Source organism: Bison bison, unplaced genomic scaffold (genome assembly GCF_000754665.1).
Source record: "Bison bison bison isolate TAMUID 2011002044 unplaced genomic scaffold, Bison_UMD1.0 scf7180017864508, whole genome shotgun sequence".
In the NCBI taxonomy this organism is placed as follows: domain Eukaryota; kingdom Metazoa; phylum Chordata; class Mammalia; order Artiodactyla; family Bovidae; genus Bison; species Bison bison.
Genome location: NW_011495064.1, coordinates 7,923,974 through 7,943,512, shown reverse-complemented (window position 1 = coordinate 7,943,512; position 19,539 = coordinate 7,923,974). Strand labels below are relative to the sequence as shown.

General features: G+C 46.0%; 1 protein-coding gene across 1 annotated transcript in view; it reads right to left on the bottom strand.

The window, feature by feature from the left end:
* Positions 1-3,823: 3,823 nt before the first annotated feature.
* Positions 3,824-19,539, bottom strand: part of IL18RAP (interleukin 18 receptor accessory protein) — a 30,454-nt gene continuing 14,738 nt past the window's right edge. The window contains 8 exon segments of the mRNA XM_010829683.1: positions 3,824-4,223; positions 4,225-4,580; positions 5,302-5,475; positions 7,957-8,094; positions 9,178-9,329; positions 11,332-11,455; positions 13,591-13,656; positions 18,931-19,081. Coding sequence (XP_010827985.1) covers positions 4,164-4,223; positions 4,225-4,580; positions 5,302-5,475; positions 7,957-8,094; positions 9,178-9,329; positions 11,332-11,455; positions 13,591-13,656; positions 18,931-19,081 — 1,221 coding nt within the window. The 3' untranslated portion in view covers positions 3,824-4,163.

The following is a 19,539-nucleotide window of genomic DNA, read 5'->3' as shown; positions in this document are numbered from 1 at the left end:
TACGCTCTCACTTTCTACTTGGAAATAATATTTTACTACTTCAAATTGTGTGTGCCTTACCACCACACAAAGGCCCCTACCTTGTCCCTTGTATGTTGATATTACATCTACCTACATTGAAAATTCCATCCGAAAATGTCACGGTTTTGCTCTCAATGGACTCTATCCTGGATATTTGAAATATTATGTCATGCAACTCTGGATCTTATGAAATCCTATGTAGGATGCCACTTTGTTTAAGCAGGCAACTGACCTAGTTGGACTCAAGCCCAAAATGCTAACCAGCCTTGTGGTTTCACTGTCAGTTTTTTTTCACTGTCCTTCAGTTCTGTCTGGGCTGGTCCCTGGAGCTCAGGAAGCCGTCTATCCTATAGTGCTGTTCTCAGAGTTTATGCTGTTCTATTTAGGGTCAGATTCACGCCTCTGAGGCTTGGCCGTGAGTTTGCTTTACTGAGTGCCTTCCTGTCTATACTCAGCAAGGTATGCTCAGGTTCTACACACCTCTGGCTCCCTCTTCGAGAGTGCGGGTGCTCTTAAGCGCCCCACCCTGCAGTGCGTTTCCCGTCGCGGCTTCCAGCGCCCCCACCAGGTGGTAAGAGGAAAGAAGGAAGGGTCAAGAGATGTTGGCCACGCCCTCTTGAGACCACAGCTCCACGAATCAAAACGGACACTTTCCCCCGCCCCCCACCACAGAGACGTCGGCTCTTGAAACCAAGCAGGTACTCAGTAGTGTAAGTTATGCGTGTATGTGTACATATATACCTTTGACAATATTCTTTCCCACGATGATTTATCGTAGGATATTGAATGCAGTTCTGTGTGCTGTTCAGGAGGGCCTTGTTTATCCGTCCTATATATGGAAGCGTACATCTGCTAATCCCAACTTCCCACTTCATCCTTCCTCCAACCGCTGCTCCCTAGGCAGACAGCAGTCTGTTCTGTCTGTGATTCTGTTTCTGTTTCATAGATAGGTTCTTTTGTGTCATATTTGAAAATCCAAACTGATCCCTATATGCATCTAATCCAAGCTTCATAGCCACAATGAGTGGGGAAAAGGTGGTTGAATGCTTACTCCATTTTATCTGGTCGGAGAAGGCAATGGCACCCCACTCCAGTACTCTTGCCTGGAAAATCCCATGGACGGAGGAGCTTGGTAGGCTGCAGTCCATGGGGTCGCTAGGAGTCGGACACGACTGAGCGACTTCACTTTCACTTTTCACTTTCATGCATTGGAGAAGGAAATGGCAACCCACTCCAGTGTTCTTGCCTGGAGAATCCCAGGGACGGGGGAGCCTGGTGGGCTTTCGTCTATGGGGTCGCACAGAGTCGGACACGACTGAAGCGACTTAGCAGCAGCAGCAGCAGCAGTCTGGAAAGGTAATAATATAGATAGTAAATGTGGGTGTTAAAACCCAGGTGAGACCAGGTACATTGTCAGATCTGCCTGAGATATCATCCAGGGTCAGTAAAGACCATTCTACGATGTGCCCTAGAGGTAAGATGACCACAATCTAAAGTGGGACACATTTTCAGAATCAGAAATTATACTCTCACTATGAAAATTGTACTTGGACAACAGGTATGAAACAGAAGCAGAGCATATGGGCACCTTATTTAGAACGTGCGGTGGGGGAAAAAAATTATTCCTTCACATTGCATTTTACCGAGATCAATTGTTTAATTACCATCAATCTCCTGTATCACAAACTCATTTTGGCTGTCCACCTTATTTGATTGAATTACCTGTAAGAAATATTAATAAAGCTTTATCCTAAATGTTTATTTGTCATTCTCAGTGCACCGATTCACCTGAAAGAGTGTATTCTGTAAATGGTAGACCTAGTTTCTTTTTTGTGTGTATGCAGCAATAAGCTTTGGTTAATCTAAGAACAAAACTCCAAGGACCTCCTGGTGGTCCAGAAGCTAAGACTCAGCATTCCCAATACAGGGGGCCTGGGTTTGATCCCTGGTCAGGGAAATGGATTCCACATGCCTCAACTAAAGATCTCACACGCCAAATCGAAGGCTGAAGATCTCAAGTGCTGCAACTAAGACCCAGCACAGCCAAATAAATAAATAAGTATTTTAAAAAGAACAAAACTCCAGACCTCCGGAAATATCAGCTATGGCCATACTTATTCTAGAATAAAAGAAACCTGGATAAACTAGCCGAAAGAGATTTCTGAGGCTTAGGTCTCTGAGAGTGACCGACCGGAAAACCAAGGACTCAGGTCATCCCATGACACCATGGGACAATGACAGTGTGCCTCCTTCCCTTCTGAGAGCCTGCAATGAGGCTTCCCACAAGAAACTCCGTCCAGGAATAATTTGTACCCTTGAACTCATCTTTAACTTTATCACTGAAATTCCCAACAAGGATGCTGCTCGATGCCAAGCCACCGTGGTTTGTGTGATGTGGGTGCCTCTGTGCAAAGAAACCTCAGAGCCTTTCCCACCGGCACTAAGCAGTGGCCAGATGACAATGGCTTTAAACCTGGATCATGCTCACACCAGTGAGCAGGGCACAGTATGTGTGAATCAGTCCAGAAGGTGCTATGCTTTACTGCACAAATGAATCGCTCCCTTCTATTGGGGAAGCTCCAGTACTTTGGCCACCTGATGTAAAAAGCTGATTCATTGGAAAAGACCCTGAGGCTGGGAAAGAGTGAGGGTAGGAGGAGAAGGGGACGACACAGGATGAGATGATGGATGGCATCACTGATTCACTGGACCTGAGTTTGAGCAAACTCCAGGAGAGAGTGAAGGACAGGGAAGCCTGGCATACTGCAGTCCATGGTTTGCAAAGAGTTGGACACGACTTAGCAACTGAACCATAACAACAAATGGGGAAGACAGAGCATGACATGTGCACATCCGTCTGTGACTAGAACACTTTTATAACTGCAGGTTGAACTCTCATCAGGAAAACACACTGGTGAGAATGAAATGAGCCTTGTTTAGGAGAAACAGGTACTTGGTCCCCCAGCTGATGGTCCATCACTTACGAGGATCTCAATGAGACTGGTGGGTCAGGAAGCACATGGGGACCACCAGTCTCAATGGGCCAACAGTTCAGACTTAAGCACTGTTCAAGCCCTAATATTGCTGTCTGTCAACCAGTGTAGACAATTATTTCCCAGACTGTTGTTTTGGCTGCTGCCTCTTGCCACCGTCTTTCTATTGGCTTGGCCAAAAAGCTCCATAACATCTTACAGAAAAACCTGAACGAACTTTTGGGCCAACACAATATTTTGCACATAAGATCCCTGGGTCAGGAAGATCTCCTGGAGAAGGAAATGGCTACCCATTCCAGTATTCTTGCCTGGAGAATCCCATTGACAGAGGAACCTGGCAGGCTACCGTCCATAGGGTTGCAAAGAGTCAGACATGATTGAAGTGACTTAACACACACACTCACACATACATACACACACACACTCACGCATGCAAAACCACTGGTCGATTCCTTGTCTCCTCATTGGCCAGATCATGTTGGCTTAATTGGTCCCCATTTCCTGTGGTCCAGAGTAAAGCATGAACTTCAGGCCCTGCACAAAGGCCAGGAGACAAGGAGGAGCTGACATTAGCCCCACTCTGCTCCCTAAGGCCTGTGTCCTGACTCAGGGCTGTGTCAGCCCAGAAGAAGGGGATCTTCCTTCTAGTTCCCACAAGGACACACTAGAGATGAACCAAGGTCCTGTCTGGTCCTTGACCCCTGTTTTCTCTTTTCCTCCTTGCGTACTGGGCTCCAGTGAATGGTGAACACAGAGTAAGAATTGTCTTCTTCACAGAGATGCTTTAGGCAAAGTTTTAATCACTTGTTTCTAATAAAGTAATATTTATTTGATTGCAAAGATATCTAAAGTGATGTGTACGAAACAAAATAGACACAACAGTCCACAGCCACCACTAGGAAAATCTTAGGGACTTTGTGGGCCGAATGTGTGCAGGAGTCTGGAGAATTCGCCCTCCCTCTGTCCTGTCCAGGGAATCAGAGCCTTGCACCACAGCTTCCGTTCATTCCAGTGCCGGCCAAGCTTGCTCGGGGCTGGCAGGACCCTTCCCGGTGATATCAGCCTGGTGTGTGCTGTGTGTTCCATCCATCAAGGTCTCTGCTCACCAGGGGCAGGACAAGAGGCAGAGGGAGGCGGTTCACATCCATTTTACCATCCTCCAGGCTGGGAGCTCCTCCCAGTGGGTTCTGTCTTACTGCGTCTTTTCCAAAGAAAAAATCCATGGCATAGTTCTCAGATGGTTCCACGTGACTCCCCTGGAGCTTTTCACAGGCATGTGGTAGCGTATTTGGGTCCAGAATCTAGAGTTGGGAGGAACTGATTTTAAGCCTTTCCAGGTGACAGAAGGCAAAACCCTGAGAGCTCTTCTCACTAGATGAGGTAGGGACTCTGGCTCTTGGAAGGAAGAGAACTTAATTAAAATCAGTTTGAGTGTTTGATCCTCCAAAGCCAGATTCACCGCTGCTTGTAGTTCAAAGATGCTGGGTCCACTGACGTAGTTGGGGCTCAAGATGAAGATTCCCCTCCTGCTTTTCTTAATAACGCTGACAATGTCCTCTGTGTACACTGGAGAGAAAGAATTTAATTATTTGCAATTGTTATTGTTAAACCTTGAGTCACCATAACCCTGAATCTCCCAGATCCACCCAGCGGGGTTCTTTGTGATGGCAAAGGAAAGGAGAAGCCTGATTTTCTCCATCACTTTTACTGCATCTACTAACTCTACAGACAGTTGGATTATATTCCGTGTCTAGTGACTGTCAGTTCAGCTTCCTCCCCTGTGTTCTCTCCCCTCAACTTCTGAGTCCCTCCAGGATCAAAACTCACTGGAACCAGGTTGACTGGAGTGAGGGAGGGGCAAGCAATGTCCCTGGCTCCTGGGTGGGGGCCTCTGAGGCAGAGGAGGACGGTGGGAGGAATGAGGTCCACACATCTCATGGGTGCCTGGCCTGGGAGCCTGCTGAGCCCAATGCTGAGTCTGTGGCTGGCAGAGTCCCAGGAAGGAGAGGGACCACTCATTTGGGAAGACAGAACTAACTTCCGGTTGAGGAGCCAGAAAAGATATCTTTGTTCTGGAAGTCTCTCTGGGCTTTCTGAAGATAGATTTTTTTTTTCATGATGGAGCATGTCTCTGCAACACATGGCTTTCTGTGTCATTGCCCAAGATGTTCTAAGCTCATGAATCCTTCCAGAAGATATGTAGCCCAAGACAAAGAATGGAGGACAACACGCAGAGTGCATGCCTATAGCTCTCCTGTTCTGCGTTTTCTGCCAGCTGCAGACCTACCTCCCCCAGGGGCCACGTCCCTTTCAAGCAGGCACAGGGTATATCCATATTTGTTTTCCAAAACATCAGGGAGAAGATTCAGAGCCAAGGTTTCCTCACTCAGAGATGAAGAGGCCTCGCTCTCAAAGGGGCTCCATTTCGCATAGGATACAAAGGCGTCAAACTCCTTTTGGTCTGAGAAAGAGGAACAAGAAAGAATGTGAATAGCTACCTAAGCTCAAGCCTTATGGTAAGTGGGGAAGAATTAAGACTTGGGATCCTTGTTTAGTTACTCAGTTGGATCAGACCCTTTGTGACCCCATGGACTGTAACCCGCCAGGCTCCTCTGTCCACGGGATTCTCCAGGCAAGGATATTGGAGTGGGTTGCCATTTCCTCCTCCAGGGGGATCTTCCCAACCCAGGGGTCAAACCCACGTCTCCAAGATTGGCAGGCAGATTCTTTACCACTGAGTCACTGGGGAAGCCCTGAACTGATTTTGAAAGTCAAAAGCGGCATCTGTGTTCACTATTTCAGAACCACACTGCTGAGGGGCATCCACTGTGCACCCAGAATCAGATTCTAATCAATGAGGCACTCCTGTGTCTTCCCTGAGGTCAGATCAAACAGCCAGGGCTTTTTTTTCTGATTAAACAACACGCACTCCGGAGTTCCTCCAGGCTGTCTCTGTAGCTGCAGCCCCGCTATCTTATTAGGTACACATCAAAGGACAGTCTGCTCCATCGAAGCATGATAATATCCAGAGAACAAAGCCCTGTGAGGGCCTGGCACGCTAGCGCGCTGACAGCACACATACCAGGGTTTGAACCCCCAAGTGTAAAATCAGGGACAAACAACCCCTGGCAGGCTGCTGCCAGAGTTTCCTGGGATAATGTAGATGAAGAGTTTAGTGTCTGACTTACAGCAGGCTTGTTCCTTTCCCTTTCAGATAGAGAACTATATTTTGGAACTTGTTTAGGGTATTTTAAGGTCTCATACGGAGAAGGCAATGGCACCCCACTCCAGTACTCTTGCCTGGAAAATCCCGTGGACAGAGGAGCCTGGTGGGCTTCAGTCCATGGGGTCGCTAGAGTCGGACACGACTGAGCGACTTCATTTTCACTTTTCACTTTCATGCACTGGAGAAAGAAATGGCAACCCACTCCAGTGTTCTTGTCTGGAGAATCCCAGGGACGGGGGAGACTGGTGGGCTGCCGTCTATGGGGTCGCACAAAGTCGGACACGACTGAAGCGACTTAGCAGCAGCAGCAAGGTCTCATAAGATTCTGTTGGGGCTTCCCAGCAGCAAAGAATTTGCCTGCCGATTCAGGAGAGGTGGGTTCAATCCCTAGATGGGGAAGATCCCCTGGAGAAGGGAATGGCAACCCACTCCAGTATTCTTGCCTGGAGAATTCCGTGGACAGAGGAGCCTGGTGGGCTACAGTCCACGAGGACACAGAATCAGACAGGACTTAGCAACCAAATAACAATAACAACAAATGCCGTTGTTGACTCAACTATTATAAATACACATAGATTCTAAGGTGTGCTGAAGAACTAAATGGAAACTTTGCTACTGCTACTGCTGCTAAGTCGCTTCAGTCGTATCCAACTCTGTGCAACCCCATAGACGGCAGCCCACCAGGCTTCCCCGTCCCTGGGTTTCTCCAGGCAAGAACACTGGAGTGGGTTGCCATTTCTTTCTCCAATGCGTGAAAGTGAAAAGTGAAAGTGAAGTCACTCAGTTGTGTCTGACTCTAGTGACCCCATGGACTGCAGCCTACCAGGCTCCTCCGTCCACGGGATTTTCCAGGCAAGAGACTGGAGTGCGGTGCCATTGTCTTCTCCGAATGGAAACTTTAGAACATCTCAAAAGTTAGCCTCTGGGCTCTGAAATTGGACACAACTGGCTCATTTTCCAGCCCTTTGCATAATGCCTCTCAAATAGTATTACTGGAGAGAGGGGATACGTGTATACATATAGCTGACTCACTTTGCTGTACAGCAGAAACTAACACAGCGTTGTAGAGCAGCTCTGGGTGCGTGCTCGATCACTCAGCCGTGTCTACCTGTTTACGACCCTGTGGACTGTAGCCCACCAGGCTCCTCTGTCCATGGGATTTCCCAGGCAAGAATACTGCAGTGGGTTGCCATTCCCTTCTCCAGGGGATCTTCCCGACCCAGGGGGTTGGATTCTGCCAATCCCCACTGGCAGGCAGATTCTTTACCAATAGTGCCACCTGGCAAGCCTGGCACGGACACGTCCTGTGTGCTTACGTTGTGCTACATGCCATTCTAACCCTCAGTGTGTCCATTCAACGAGCCCACATGGCATTCATTGTGGTTACAACCCTACTTCACAGAAGAGAGAACGAAGGAGGCACGGAGATGTTAAGTCATCCACCATCTTGCTTTAGGATGTTGAGAGGAGAGTCATTTTTAAGTCCAATATGTCCTACAATAGCATCATTGGCAAGATTCCTAGTAACTGGAATGAGAAGAGATCATTTCTCCCCCGGGGGCCCAACCCTCCCAGGTGTAAAGCCACCAGACCAGCAGAAGGACCTCAGAAGCTGGGGGTCATGACTTTGCCCCTCAGGGAACGTGCATGTCCCAAGCTCTCTCCCTCTGGGTCCATTCAGAGGGGAAACAGCAGAGGCGAGGTGGGCCGTCTTACCCCCGAGCGTCTTGTCCTTGCTCCAGTAGGTTCGGTAAACCAGCACTATTTCAATCCAGTACATGTAGAGCAGTGCGCCCGCGGTCAGCACGCCTGCCAGGCCCATGACTGCGCCCAGGAGGATGTAGAGGAATACCACTGGGGACAGAGATGCGCGGGTGTGAGCTGAGCAGTCACAGAGGCAGAGCGCCCTCCCACACACCCGCACTCAAGCAGCGCCTGCCCGGCACCTCTGCCAGACGTGATTTACCAGAATCACTGCCATTGAAAACATTTCTCTTGATTCCGGACATGTCTTAGATCACATCTTGAAGGAATTGTCATAAAATAAACTCAAGAGAACCCAGGATAATGGCCAGTTCCTGATTGGGGTGACTGGGGAAGCTGACAAAAACTACTTTTATTTACTTTTCCCTGATAAGCTTCCTTCTCATTTATTGTAATTTACTTTCATGTGTTATCAAATCTACTAAAATCTAAACTTCCTGGAGCCCAGAGCTACTTCCATCTTGCTTTCTCACCTCTAAAGTACCTAACACCTGGCACCTTCAACCCACACCTCTACAGAGCATCCACCAGGCGCCGGGCATTACGTGTGTCCTAGTTAAGCCCCACAAGCATTCCAAACGTGCTTGTTCTCTCATCTCTATTCATCGGTGAGTAAATGATATCACCTTCAACTCTGAACTTCTTAAATTTGAAAGCCATTCCTTATCAGGAATTTCCTCTCCAGCCACAATCTGTGATATATACATGTAACTCCTAAACTGAGCGTTTTTCTCCATCTCCCTTCTTTCTCTCCTCCACTTGCCAAGTCCAGACCATCACATGCTCCGGATTTGGAAGCCAGGGGAGGACAATAAGAAAGAGGGCTAGGTCCCAGCGTGATGCCTGTCATGTAGGGCATGTTCTGTAGGTCTTTACAGAAAGAATGAATGAGTGAATGAACTAAGGAGTGAGTGAACAAATGATAGGTTTCTCCAGCACAGCCCCTGTATGCAGAATATTAGTAAGAGGACCAGCTCTCGGTCACTGATGTGAAACTTACAGCTGTGTGGCCTTGGTGAAGGTATTGAGTGAATCAACACAAGCAAAGTGCATGCTTAGCTTGGCATCTAGTGCACGTTTGTGGCTATCATCACCATGACTACTTTTTAGGGAAGTTCCTCTCCTCCTAGGTAAAAGCAGTTGCGTGCATTCTGCATCCCCCTTCAGGCTCACCTCCTGTCTTCTTTTTTAGCTGGATGGACTGAGTAGTGTTCCCAATGGAGTTCTGGGCAAAGCAAATGAACTTCTTGTGAAGATCACTCTGAGTAACTTTTTCCAAGAGGACAACACGTTCTATGACTTCATCCTTTAAGGTGGATTTAACACTAGGAAAAGAGGCAAAATACCACACCACTTGGGTAACACAGATTGACATGCATTAAACAGTTTTTGGAACTTGTATAAGCAGACAAACTGTTTGGCTTTCAGAAGAGCTGTCAGATAGTACAAGGAGATGCTGGAAGGATGGAGGATACTCAGGGATGAGCCACTTTTTAAAAATGATGGAGTTGGCTAAGCATCATACTAAGTACTTATACTAGAATATAATTGGTTGTTGGAGAAGACTTTTTAGAGCCCCTTGGACTGCAAGGAGATCAAATCAGTCACTCCTAAAGGAAATCAGTCCTGAATTTTCATTGGAAGGACTGATGCTGAAGCTCCAACACTGGCCACCTGATGCGACGAAGTGACTCATTGGAAAAGACCCTGATGCTGGGAAAGATTGGAGGCAGGAGGACAAGGGGACAACAGAAGATGAGATGGTTGGATGGCATCACCAACTTGATGGACATGAGTCTGAGCAAGCTCTGGGAGTTGGTGATGGACAGGGAAGCCTGGCGTGCTGCAGTCCATAGGATCACAAAGAGTCAGACACTACTGAGCAACTGAACTGAACTGAACTGATAATTGCTTGTGGGCCTCATCCGATCTTTCTTTCATGACAAATTCCCCTTAAGAAGAGATACTGCAATTTATAAATGTCTAACTTCTACTGAAGGACTTCCTGGTGGCTTAGCAGTAAAGAATCTGCCTGCAGATGCAGGAGCCGCAAGTTCTGTCCGTGGATTAGGAAGATCCCGTGGAGAAGGAAATGGCAACCCACTCCAATATTCTTGTCTGGGGAATCCCATGGACAGAGGAGCCTGATGGGCTACTGTCCATGGGGTCACAAAGAGTCCAACACGACTGAGCAACTAAACAATAACAACAACAGCATTGTAAATAAAGCTGCTGTGGACGTGCATAAAAAAATAAGAAAAAAATAAGAAAAAAATAGCTATCCCATCTCTGGGTCTCATTTTCCAGGTCGGATTGTGTCAACTATTCCTCATGCCTCATAATTTTGGTCAGACTGCTTATTCCTGTGCCTTTTCCTCTGGATACACTCGGACCATTAAGGACTACAGAGTTCAGACCCTGACTCACCCCACTGTGAAAGGAGGACCCCACGGGGGGATGGGAGAGTCTGGCACGGGTGCAGAGTCTTCTCCAGTCTGTTGGACACACCGAGTCTATTCAAGTAGCCTGGGTCAGTGTCTGCTTGTTAGCATGGTGGGCAAAGCAGCCACAGCAAACTGTTCTACAAACAGAACTTTGAAACAGCTGATAAAATTTTTTAAAAATAAAAAATTTTTAAGTAATTTTTAAAAAGGGACTTCAGGGACTTCCCTGGTAGTCTAGTGGTTAAGACTGCATTTCTAATGCAAGGAATGCAGGTTTGATCCCTGGTCAGGGAACTAAGATCCCACATGCTGCACAGCGCAGCCAAAAAAAAAAAAAAAAAAAGGAGATAGGGGAGAACTTCCGATAGTCTAGTGGTTAAGATTCTGGGCTTTCATTGCCAGGTTCCTGGGTCCAATCCCTGGTCAGGGGAGTAAGATCCCACAAGTCACAAGGCCAAAAATAAAAAATAGATTAAAAAGTAATAAAATAACTGAAATATTTAGTTCTATGACCCTCTTTGACTGTATCCCGCCAGGATCCTCTGTCTATGGGATTTCCCAGGCAACAATACTGAAGGAGGGTGCCATTTCCTACTCCTTCCCAACTCAGGGATGGAACCCACATCTCTTGTCTTGGCAGGCAGATTCTTTATTTCTGAGCCACCAGGGAAGCCCATACAAAACTGCCTTTGGCCCCCAAGTTTAAAATTAACTCACACTTTGCACGTCTACGCTTTTGCTTGCTCCACTAGCTGGCACTAGTGGCCACACCATCAACCGTGGGTGTGTGCGTGCAGCTCTGGGTGGACATTTGAGGGGTTTTTTAAAGGTGAAAGCCTTTCGTGGGAGTTGCAAAGAATAAGTTGGCTCATTTCCTTCTTACCTTCTTCCCTTGGGTGTTTTGATTTCCCACTCCTGGTCAGAATCTCTGATGTACCATTTTATCACAGGATTAAAGTTTATTTCGAAGCCAAATCGTGCCGTGCAGTTAAGCGTTAAAGGCTTTCCTGAAAAGGAAGGGGCCACAGAAAACAGGAAGGCCGCTGGTGAGAATGATGTGCCCTGTGAAGGAGGAAGACGCCACCTGGAAACTGTCCCCTGAGGCGGTCAGGTTCACAGGTAGAGCAGGCGTGCCGGACATAGCCATTGAGAAACGTGTAAAACCAGGAATAGATCTCAAACCTGTGGCTATATTTACCCAAATGAAGACTGGCATGGTCATACACTAAGAGTTCTGATGTGGTTTCAGGATAAACACCAGGAAAATGAGCAGTTTCAGTGACTAGCCCTGTCTTCCAACGCTGCTGCTCAAGCAGTTACAAGGGTGTTGCTGAAGAATATTTTATAGGCAGTATTTGCATTTCTTGTTGTTGTCCGACTCTTTGTGACCCCATGGGCTGCAGCCTGCCAGGCTTCCCTGTCCTTCACCATCTCCCAGAGTTTGCTCAAACTCATGTCCATTGAGTTGGTGATGCTATCCAGCCATCTCATCCTCTGTCACCCTCTTCTCCTCCTGCCCTCAATCTTTCCCAGCATCAGGGTCTTTTCCAATGAGTCGGCCCTTCGTATCAGGTGGCCAAAAGCACTTGCATGCTAAATGAAAATCCTGAGGTTTTTGTGATTATCTGGATATTCAGCTCTATTTTGAATTGTGCTCTGTGGATGGGTGTGTACGTAACTATACCGCCCTCTTTCTACCCATTTTCTGGGGAAGGGTTATCCAGAAATTCAGTATTTTAACCATATAAAGTTTAGGGACTTCATTTGAAAACTCACCTTGATAATGCTTTTCCTACAGTAATAACTTTAACATTCACTGGTACCATAAACAACCCTCCTGCCAATGCCGGAGACATGAGACACTCAGGTCCAAGCCCTGGGTCAGGAAGATCCCCTGGAGGAGGGCATGACCACCCACTCCAGTCTTCCTGCCTTGGGAACACCATGGACAGAGGAGCCTACCGTCCACAGGGTTGCAAAGAGTCAGACACGACTGAGGCTACTTAGCACAGCACATAGGTAACTTGGCTATTTTTATATTAATTAATGCTTTCCTTCCTTCTTTCCTCCTTCCTTTCATTCTTGTGATGTTGCCTGTACTATTGGGTTGGCCAAAAACTTCATTTGGGTTTTTCCATGAGGTCTTACAGGGGAAACCCAATGAGCCGTTTAGCCAGCCCAGTAGCTCTAGTTCATTATCAGGATATACCGCTACCGCCACCTAGTGGTAATTTACCATATCTATTTTGACGTTTCTATAATGAGATAATATTATCTTCTTGTTTGGTCACCAAGTCTTGTCTGTAGCCCACCAAGCTCCTCTGTGGGATTTCCCAGGCAAGAATACTGGAGTGAGTTGCCATTTTCCCCTCCAGGGGATCTTCCTGACCCAGGGATCAAACCCGTGTCTCCTGCTTTGGTTCCTGGGTTCTTTATCCCTGAGCCATCAGGGGAGCTGTAATTAGCATCTAAAAGAAACTGCTACGCAGTGGTCTTTTACAATAATATTACTTTTTTTCTTCCTACAAGGATAAATACTTTATTAGCACTTAAAGTAGCATTTATTTTACTGGCACAATCAGCACTTGGTTTTGAAGACAGCAGTTCTTACTTGGCTATGTAGGAAGATGCAGATATTATTGAAGCTGACAAAATCAAAGGGAACCACTAGACATTGCTTCCCCCTCCACCCCAAAGAAGACACTACTTTGGAATACAACTTATTTAAACAGGGATTGTAGTATTCTTTTGTGGTTATCTTAAAGGCCAAACCAAACTCTGTGTTCATACATACTTAGTGCTGCCTAAGTTGGTAAATGGTTAAATTTATAATCAATGGACCTAACCAATCTATGTTCCAATTTATGTGGAGTACAGAAGAATCTTTTTTAAAAATCTATTAACCATGGTTGACATTCAAGTCACCCTTATTTCTCAATGCAATTTTGTGAGGTCACTTTTACAAACCATGGCTTCAAGAGATTTAGCAACTGTATAAGGTCACAGAACTTGTCAGTGGCCGAGTCGAGATTCACCTCCGGTTCTGTTTGACTTGAAATCCTGATGCTCTTCCTTGAACCACACTTAGACCTGCTCCCAGAAGCACAAGGTCATTCAGGGGTGATGACCCCACCCATCTTACCAAGTTCTACTTCCAAGGTGTCCTTGATGGGATCCAGAATATCTGGTTTGAGATTAGTGTTCTTCACTAAAAGATAAAAATAGAAATCATTATTTGCATTGGAAATATGAAGGCCTGGTCTGCAGGGTCACATTTTGATCTAATTTGGGGGAACTTTTCCAGATTTTATTCATAATCCATAAGACTAGAAATTCAAGTTTGCATGTGAAAATCATGCTTCCAGAAATGACTGTGACATCAGATTGCCGGTTTTGGCAAAACAGGAGTCCTTGATAAGTCCGTATCTGTCCAGGTACATTTTCTTCCAGGCCAGCCTGCTTGCTGACCACAGACTTGAACCCTCATCTTTACCCTCCAAGATTGGTTTTTGGTCCATCTGGAGAAATGGAACAGGAAGGAGAACCCACCTGAGGAAATGCAGGTCAGCCAGATTGGAGTTCACCTCTTCCTCCATCCTCAAATTTACGATTTATTTCAAAATAAAGGTGAGTTCAGCCCTTCATGAATCATTTATCCCTCAACTTTCTGTCACAAACTTTCAAATGTGCCTCCACTGTCAAACTCCCTCCTGAAGATGCCTCATCTCCTAAGATAGGAAAATCCGCCTCGTCTACTCTGGGCACCTCCTGTTCTTCTCCCACTTCTCAGGGACCTCCTTCCTTCAATTACACCACCTACTTCTTGTATCTTTGACTTTCTCTCTCTCTTCCCATCAGCATTTATCCTTGCTCAGTCTTTCCATCTTTTTTTTTTTTTTTTGCCACTCCCCGCAGTGGCTTGTAGGAATCTTAGTTCCCTGACCAGGGATTGAACCTGCAACCTCAGCAGTGAGAGCTCAGAGCCCTAATCATTGGACCTCCAGGGAATTCCCCAGTCTCTCCATCTTAAAACGGAGGAAAAACACCCTTCAACTCACATCCCCACCCCTTCTCCTTCCTTCCCCGCTGAGTTCTGCAAGGAGCACTGTGTGTTCACTTCCTCCCCCTCCCCTCCCACGCATCTGATTTCTGCTCCCATCTCTCCACTGAAAGCCCTTTGGCCAAAGTTGCCAGTGACCTCCATGACCTCCTTGCACAAAAATCTGCTGGGCACAGCTGAGTTTTTAACTTGCTTTCCCTCTTAGTAGCTAGGTCAGAGAAGCAAATGGCAACCCACTCTAGTGTTCTTGCCTGGGAAATCCCATGGACAGAGGAGCCTGGTGGGACCCTGCGTGGGGTCACAAGAGTCAGACATGACTGAGCGACTAAACAACAGCAAGCAGCCTTGGCTGCTGCCGGGCACGCTCTCCTCTCCTCCTTGGGCAGCACATTTCCGGGCCCCGAAGCTGGCCTGTCCTCCCAGTCTCTGCTCACTGCACTAAGCGCTGTGGGCTCCTCCTTCCGCTCTGCCTCTGGTGAATATCACTCCGCAGTTCTCTCCGGGTGGTCTTCATTGCACCTGCTCTCCATGTGGGGCAGCTCCAGGTACCTTCCCCGTGAGACGTCTCTGCCCTTGAAAGGTTCTCTCTCCTGCATCATCAGTTTCACTTGTGTAACTGCTCCCTCCTGCCCTTCCACTGATACCCACTTGCTGATGCAAATAATGACCCTTCTCTTCCCAGAGCCAGTGATCTGTTCCCGGGTCTCACCACATGAGGCCAAGCCTCACCCCCTCCTTCTTGCAACACCTTATCTCTGAGTTCCGGGGCAGTTTTCCTCTGTCCTCGCACCCCTGCTTCAACTCCTGTGAGGACGCTCCTCGTCCCCCACACCCCCCAGCGCTGGATGCTCTGGCTCTCTCCTCTCTGTCCTCACTCCCAGCCTGACCCCGTCTCCCTGGACTGTATGCCAACCATTCTCACATTCACAGCTCCAGCTCTTACATCCCAGTCTGGTTTACCCAAACACCCACTTGTCACGGTGACTTGGTGACTGAAAGTCCTTTCAAGGCTAACACTGAATTTCCTCCTCATACTCACTTCTTGTTCGTCTGTCTCATGGCATGGTACCACGGTTTGCCAACTCATCATGCCAGAAAAGTAAACCGTCTTTGAGTTTCCTCTTTCATCTTGCACTTAAACTCCATCCACATGTTTTTTACATATATATAAAGCCATTTCTAATCACCTCTGCTAGGTCTGCTCAAACAGTGACCAGAGAGGACTTCCCTGGTGGTCCAGTGGTAAAGAATCCACCTTCCAATGCAGGGGACAAGGTTCCAACCCTAGCTGGGGAACTAAGACCCCACATGCCATGGGGCAGCTAAGCCCAAGCCACATCTAGAGAAGCCCATGCACTGAAACTAGAGAAGCCCACACACTGCAATGAAGACCCAGCACAGCCCCTCCCCCCAAAAGTGACAAGAGACATCTTTCAAGAGCATAATTCAAACCTGTTGCTTCTTGCCTGTTCCCTCTACCAGCCCCCTATACCACATCCTGCCCTTCCACTTCTGTTCCATCCCATCCCAGCTCACCCCGTTCCTCCCCATTCTATCTCATCTTCTCTCAGTGTATTACAGAAAGTCCACCTCCTTGCCCAACTTAAAACCTGGCTCTCGTCCTGGACTCCTCCTTTTCCCTCTTCCTCACTCCTGATTCCCAAGCCCCTTTACGTGTAACTCCTTAAATATTTCTGGAGTTCATTCACTTCTCTCTATCCCTCCATCCCTCCTAGTTCAGGCCGCCATCAGCAGTTGCCTGCTTGCCTCATAGCAGCCTCCTAATTCTTCTTCCTGCCTCCACTGTTGCTCCCCCAAACACATTTTCTGCACAATAAGCAGAGAGATCTATGTCAAAACCAGATCTATTCATGACACTCTCCTTCCTAGAACCCTCAACAGCTCCCGGTTGTTCCTTGAACAAAGTCCAGACTTACTAGAACAGTGTGGAGTCAGTTCTGCTTCCAGATACCCTCAACTCACTTTCTTCTGCGCCCTGAATGCACCATGCTCTCTCTCATCTCTCGCACATTAGCTGTGCTGCTCACTCTGGCTGGAATAGCATCTTGCCCATCTTCAGTGGGCAAGATTTGTCTTTGCCCCTCACTTTTCCGCTGGCCTCGGTACCCAGGTGTGGGTTTGATGGGCCTCCCTCATGCTTCACTGCTTCCCTTTCTCTCTATTCATCCTACTGAACCGTAGAAGCCTGAATCCTCCTCCCACAAGATAGAAAGTTCTGGGAGGTCAGAGAAATGTCCAGATGCTCACTCTTACATCTTTAGCATCAAGCCCAGTGCCTGAAATGTATTAGATGTTCTACAAATACTTGTGTGAGAATGAATATGTGAGAGGATGAACGAGTAAGTGAGGAAGACAGACATGATGACAGAGAAGGCATGAAAAGATGCAATGGATGTTTCAAGGTATCCTCTGGGAGAGAGAAAAGCAAATCCTGCCACTGAAAGTTTGATGGGGCGAGTTATCACGCCTGAGTGAAAGAGCAACTGCACTTGGAGGAGCAGCCAGTGCTCCATGTGGGCTATTTGCCTTCTAAGCCCTCACCCAAGGAACAACCTCTTATAAATGTAAATCTCTGACGTCGGCAGTGGTGGCGAGTGCGAGGGCCAGGAAGGAGACAGGTCTCGGGGTGCCTCATGTGGTTTGTATCTCGTAATGAAAGAAGAGGAAGTAAAAGTAATTAATGGATTTACTCAGAGCTAAGTCAACCATTCTGAGTGGTTATGTTTTGAGATCAGCCATACTTAAATTATATCATATAGTTTATCCATGCTGATATTTGTAAATCGAATGAGAATGACCCAACGGAAGGCCTGGGGTGAAAATAGACAAGTCACAGAAGAATAAGCCCAATGGGCCAAGAAACGAGTGACGGGGTATTCAACTTTGATAGTCGTCAGAGAAACGTAAATCGGAATGGAAAAAGAGAGTCCAGCTGAGACAAATCAGAAAGTCTGAAACCTCTTCTGACTTTACTGAGGCTTTCAATGGCCAAGTCAAAGATCTCTCTTGCTAAGTGTCACATTGCAGTTGAAACTACGTGGGTTACTTTCAAATATCTTTTGATATTGATTTCTAACATGATTCCACAGTGATAAGAGAGCGCACTCTGTATGATTTCAATACCTTTAGACCATGAAATTTTTGCACCTTGTTTTATGTCCTTGGATATGTCCCAATGTCTCCCGGCTTATAGTCTATGGAAACTTGAATAGAATGTATATTCTGCTGTTGTGTGAAAATTGTATAAATCTTAATTATGTTGCATTGGTTCACAGTGCTTTTCAGGTCTACTATATCCTTCTGCTTCTCTGTATATTCATTCTATTAATTTTTGAGAGTTTTATATTCAAACTCCAACTAAAAATCTCAATCTATCTACTTAAAAACGTAATTGTAGTATATAGTAGAACTATATGTAACTTTGTTCTGGATTTTCTAAGTTTCTTATAAACATTATCATACTTTCATAATTCAAAAAATAAAATAAATAGAAAGCCTGAAACCACCAAATATTATTAATATTTGGGACAAATAGGAATCTGTACATTGCTCATGGGGGTATAATTCAGCAAAATAATGCTTAAGAACAATCCCATGTGTTTATAACACAAATCTCATTTTATAACATAAAACAGTATCCTACTTTATTAATGGAAATATACATACGTAGCAAAAGCATAAACATGTAGATGGAAACAGTGGGCTACAACTGCAAAGAGAGGAAGTGGGAAGGGCTGGGGACCCAGACCTCAAGCTCTATCTATAGCGTTTTGTTTCAGTAAAGAAACAGTGGGATGGAAAAGCCACTGTTGAAGCTGGTGACGGGCACATGAGGGTCGCTTATCTCTGGATGTGAAACATTTAGTATTATTTTTAAACATATTACCACTCATGTGTGAAATACTTAATCTTTTTTGTTTCTGTGCATGAATCTTTCATTTTTTAATTAGGATTTTTTTTTGAGGTGGATCATTTTAAAGGTCTTTATTGAACTTGTTACAATATTGCCTCTGTTTTATGTTTTGGTTTTTGGGCCAGCAGGCATGTGGGATCTTGACTCTCTGACCAGGGATTGAACTCACATCCCCTGCCTTGGAAGGCAAAGTCTTAACCAGTGAACTGCCAGGAAAGTCCAATATATATAAAAATATATATATCGTAAAAAAACCAAATTGTGACACCTGAATATGATCCACAAAAAGGCCTTCCTTAGAGGATGGAAGCTGGGTTAATGGAAAATTGATGTTTACCAATATTCCAGGCTTTTCATGACTATAGTCTATGACTATCTTCTTCCCCTCACCCCCCAAAAGGAAAAACATCACTAAGCCAAAGAAGATAACTTTAATTGGGTAATTGGACTTGAAATATCAAATATTGAAACCAAAAAATCTCACTTACCAATGGTTTTCACATGAACAACAGCTCTTACTGTCCATGAACTTGAATTATCTGTCTGAGTGTAATCACACACGTACGTGCCCTGGTGATAGTAATAAACTTCATCCACTTCAATTGGGTTGCTCCTCTTTTCAGAGAGAAGTTTTCCATTCTAATGCAAGAGAGAAGAAAATTAAAGAACGTAACCAGAGAGTTACTATTCAGATAAAGTGCTGCTATAGCCAAACCTCACGAATCTGAACCAGAGAAGGTCAGTCAGACATAAGGATATTGCAGAAATCATACCCTCAAATTGTGAAAAAAATTCTGTGTTTGTATCTTTAGGGACGCTGTAATATTTACTGAATGATGGGTGATAAGTTTATCATTAGTCTTGTAATCATTAATTCTCTAACCTTCACACAGCACTTGGCCTTCCAACTCCCCACTAAGAGTGTACCAACAAGTACTCCAATGGTATATTTCTCACCACTGCAGTCAAGGGAAAAGAGATTTAAAAAACAAAACAAAATAATGATAATCTATTACCCATGATGCTAAAGCTGAAACTCCAGTACTTTGGCCACCTCATGCGAAGAGTTGACTCATTGGAAAAGACTCTGATGCTGG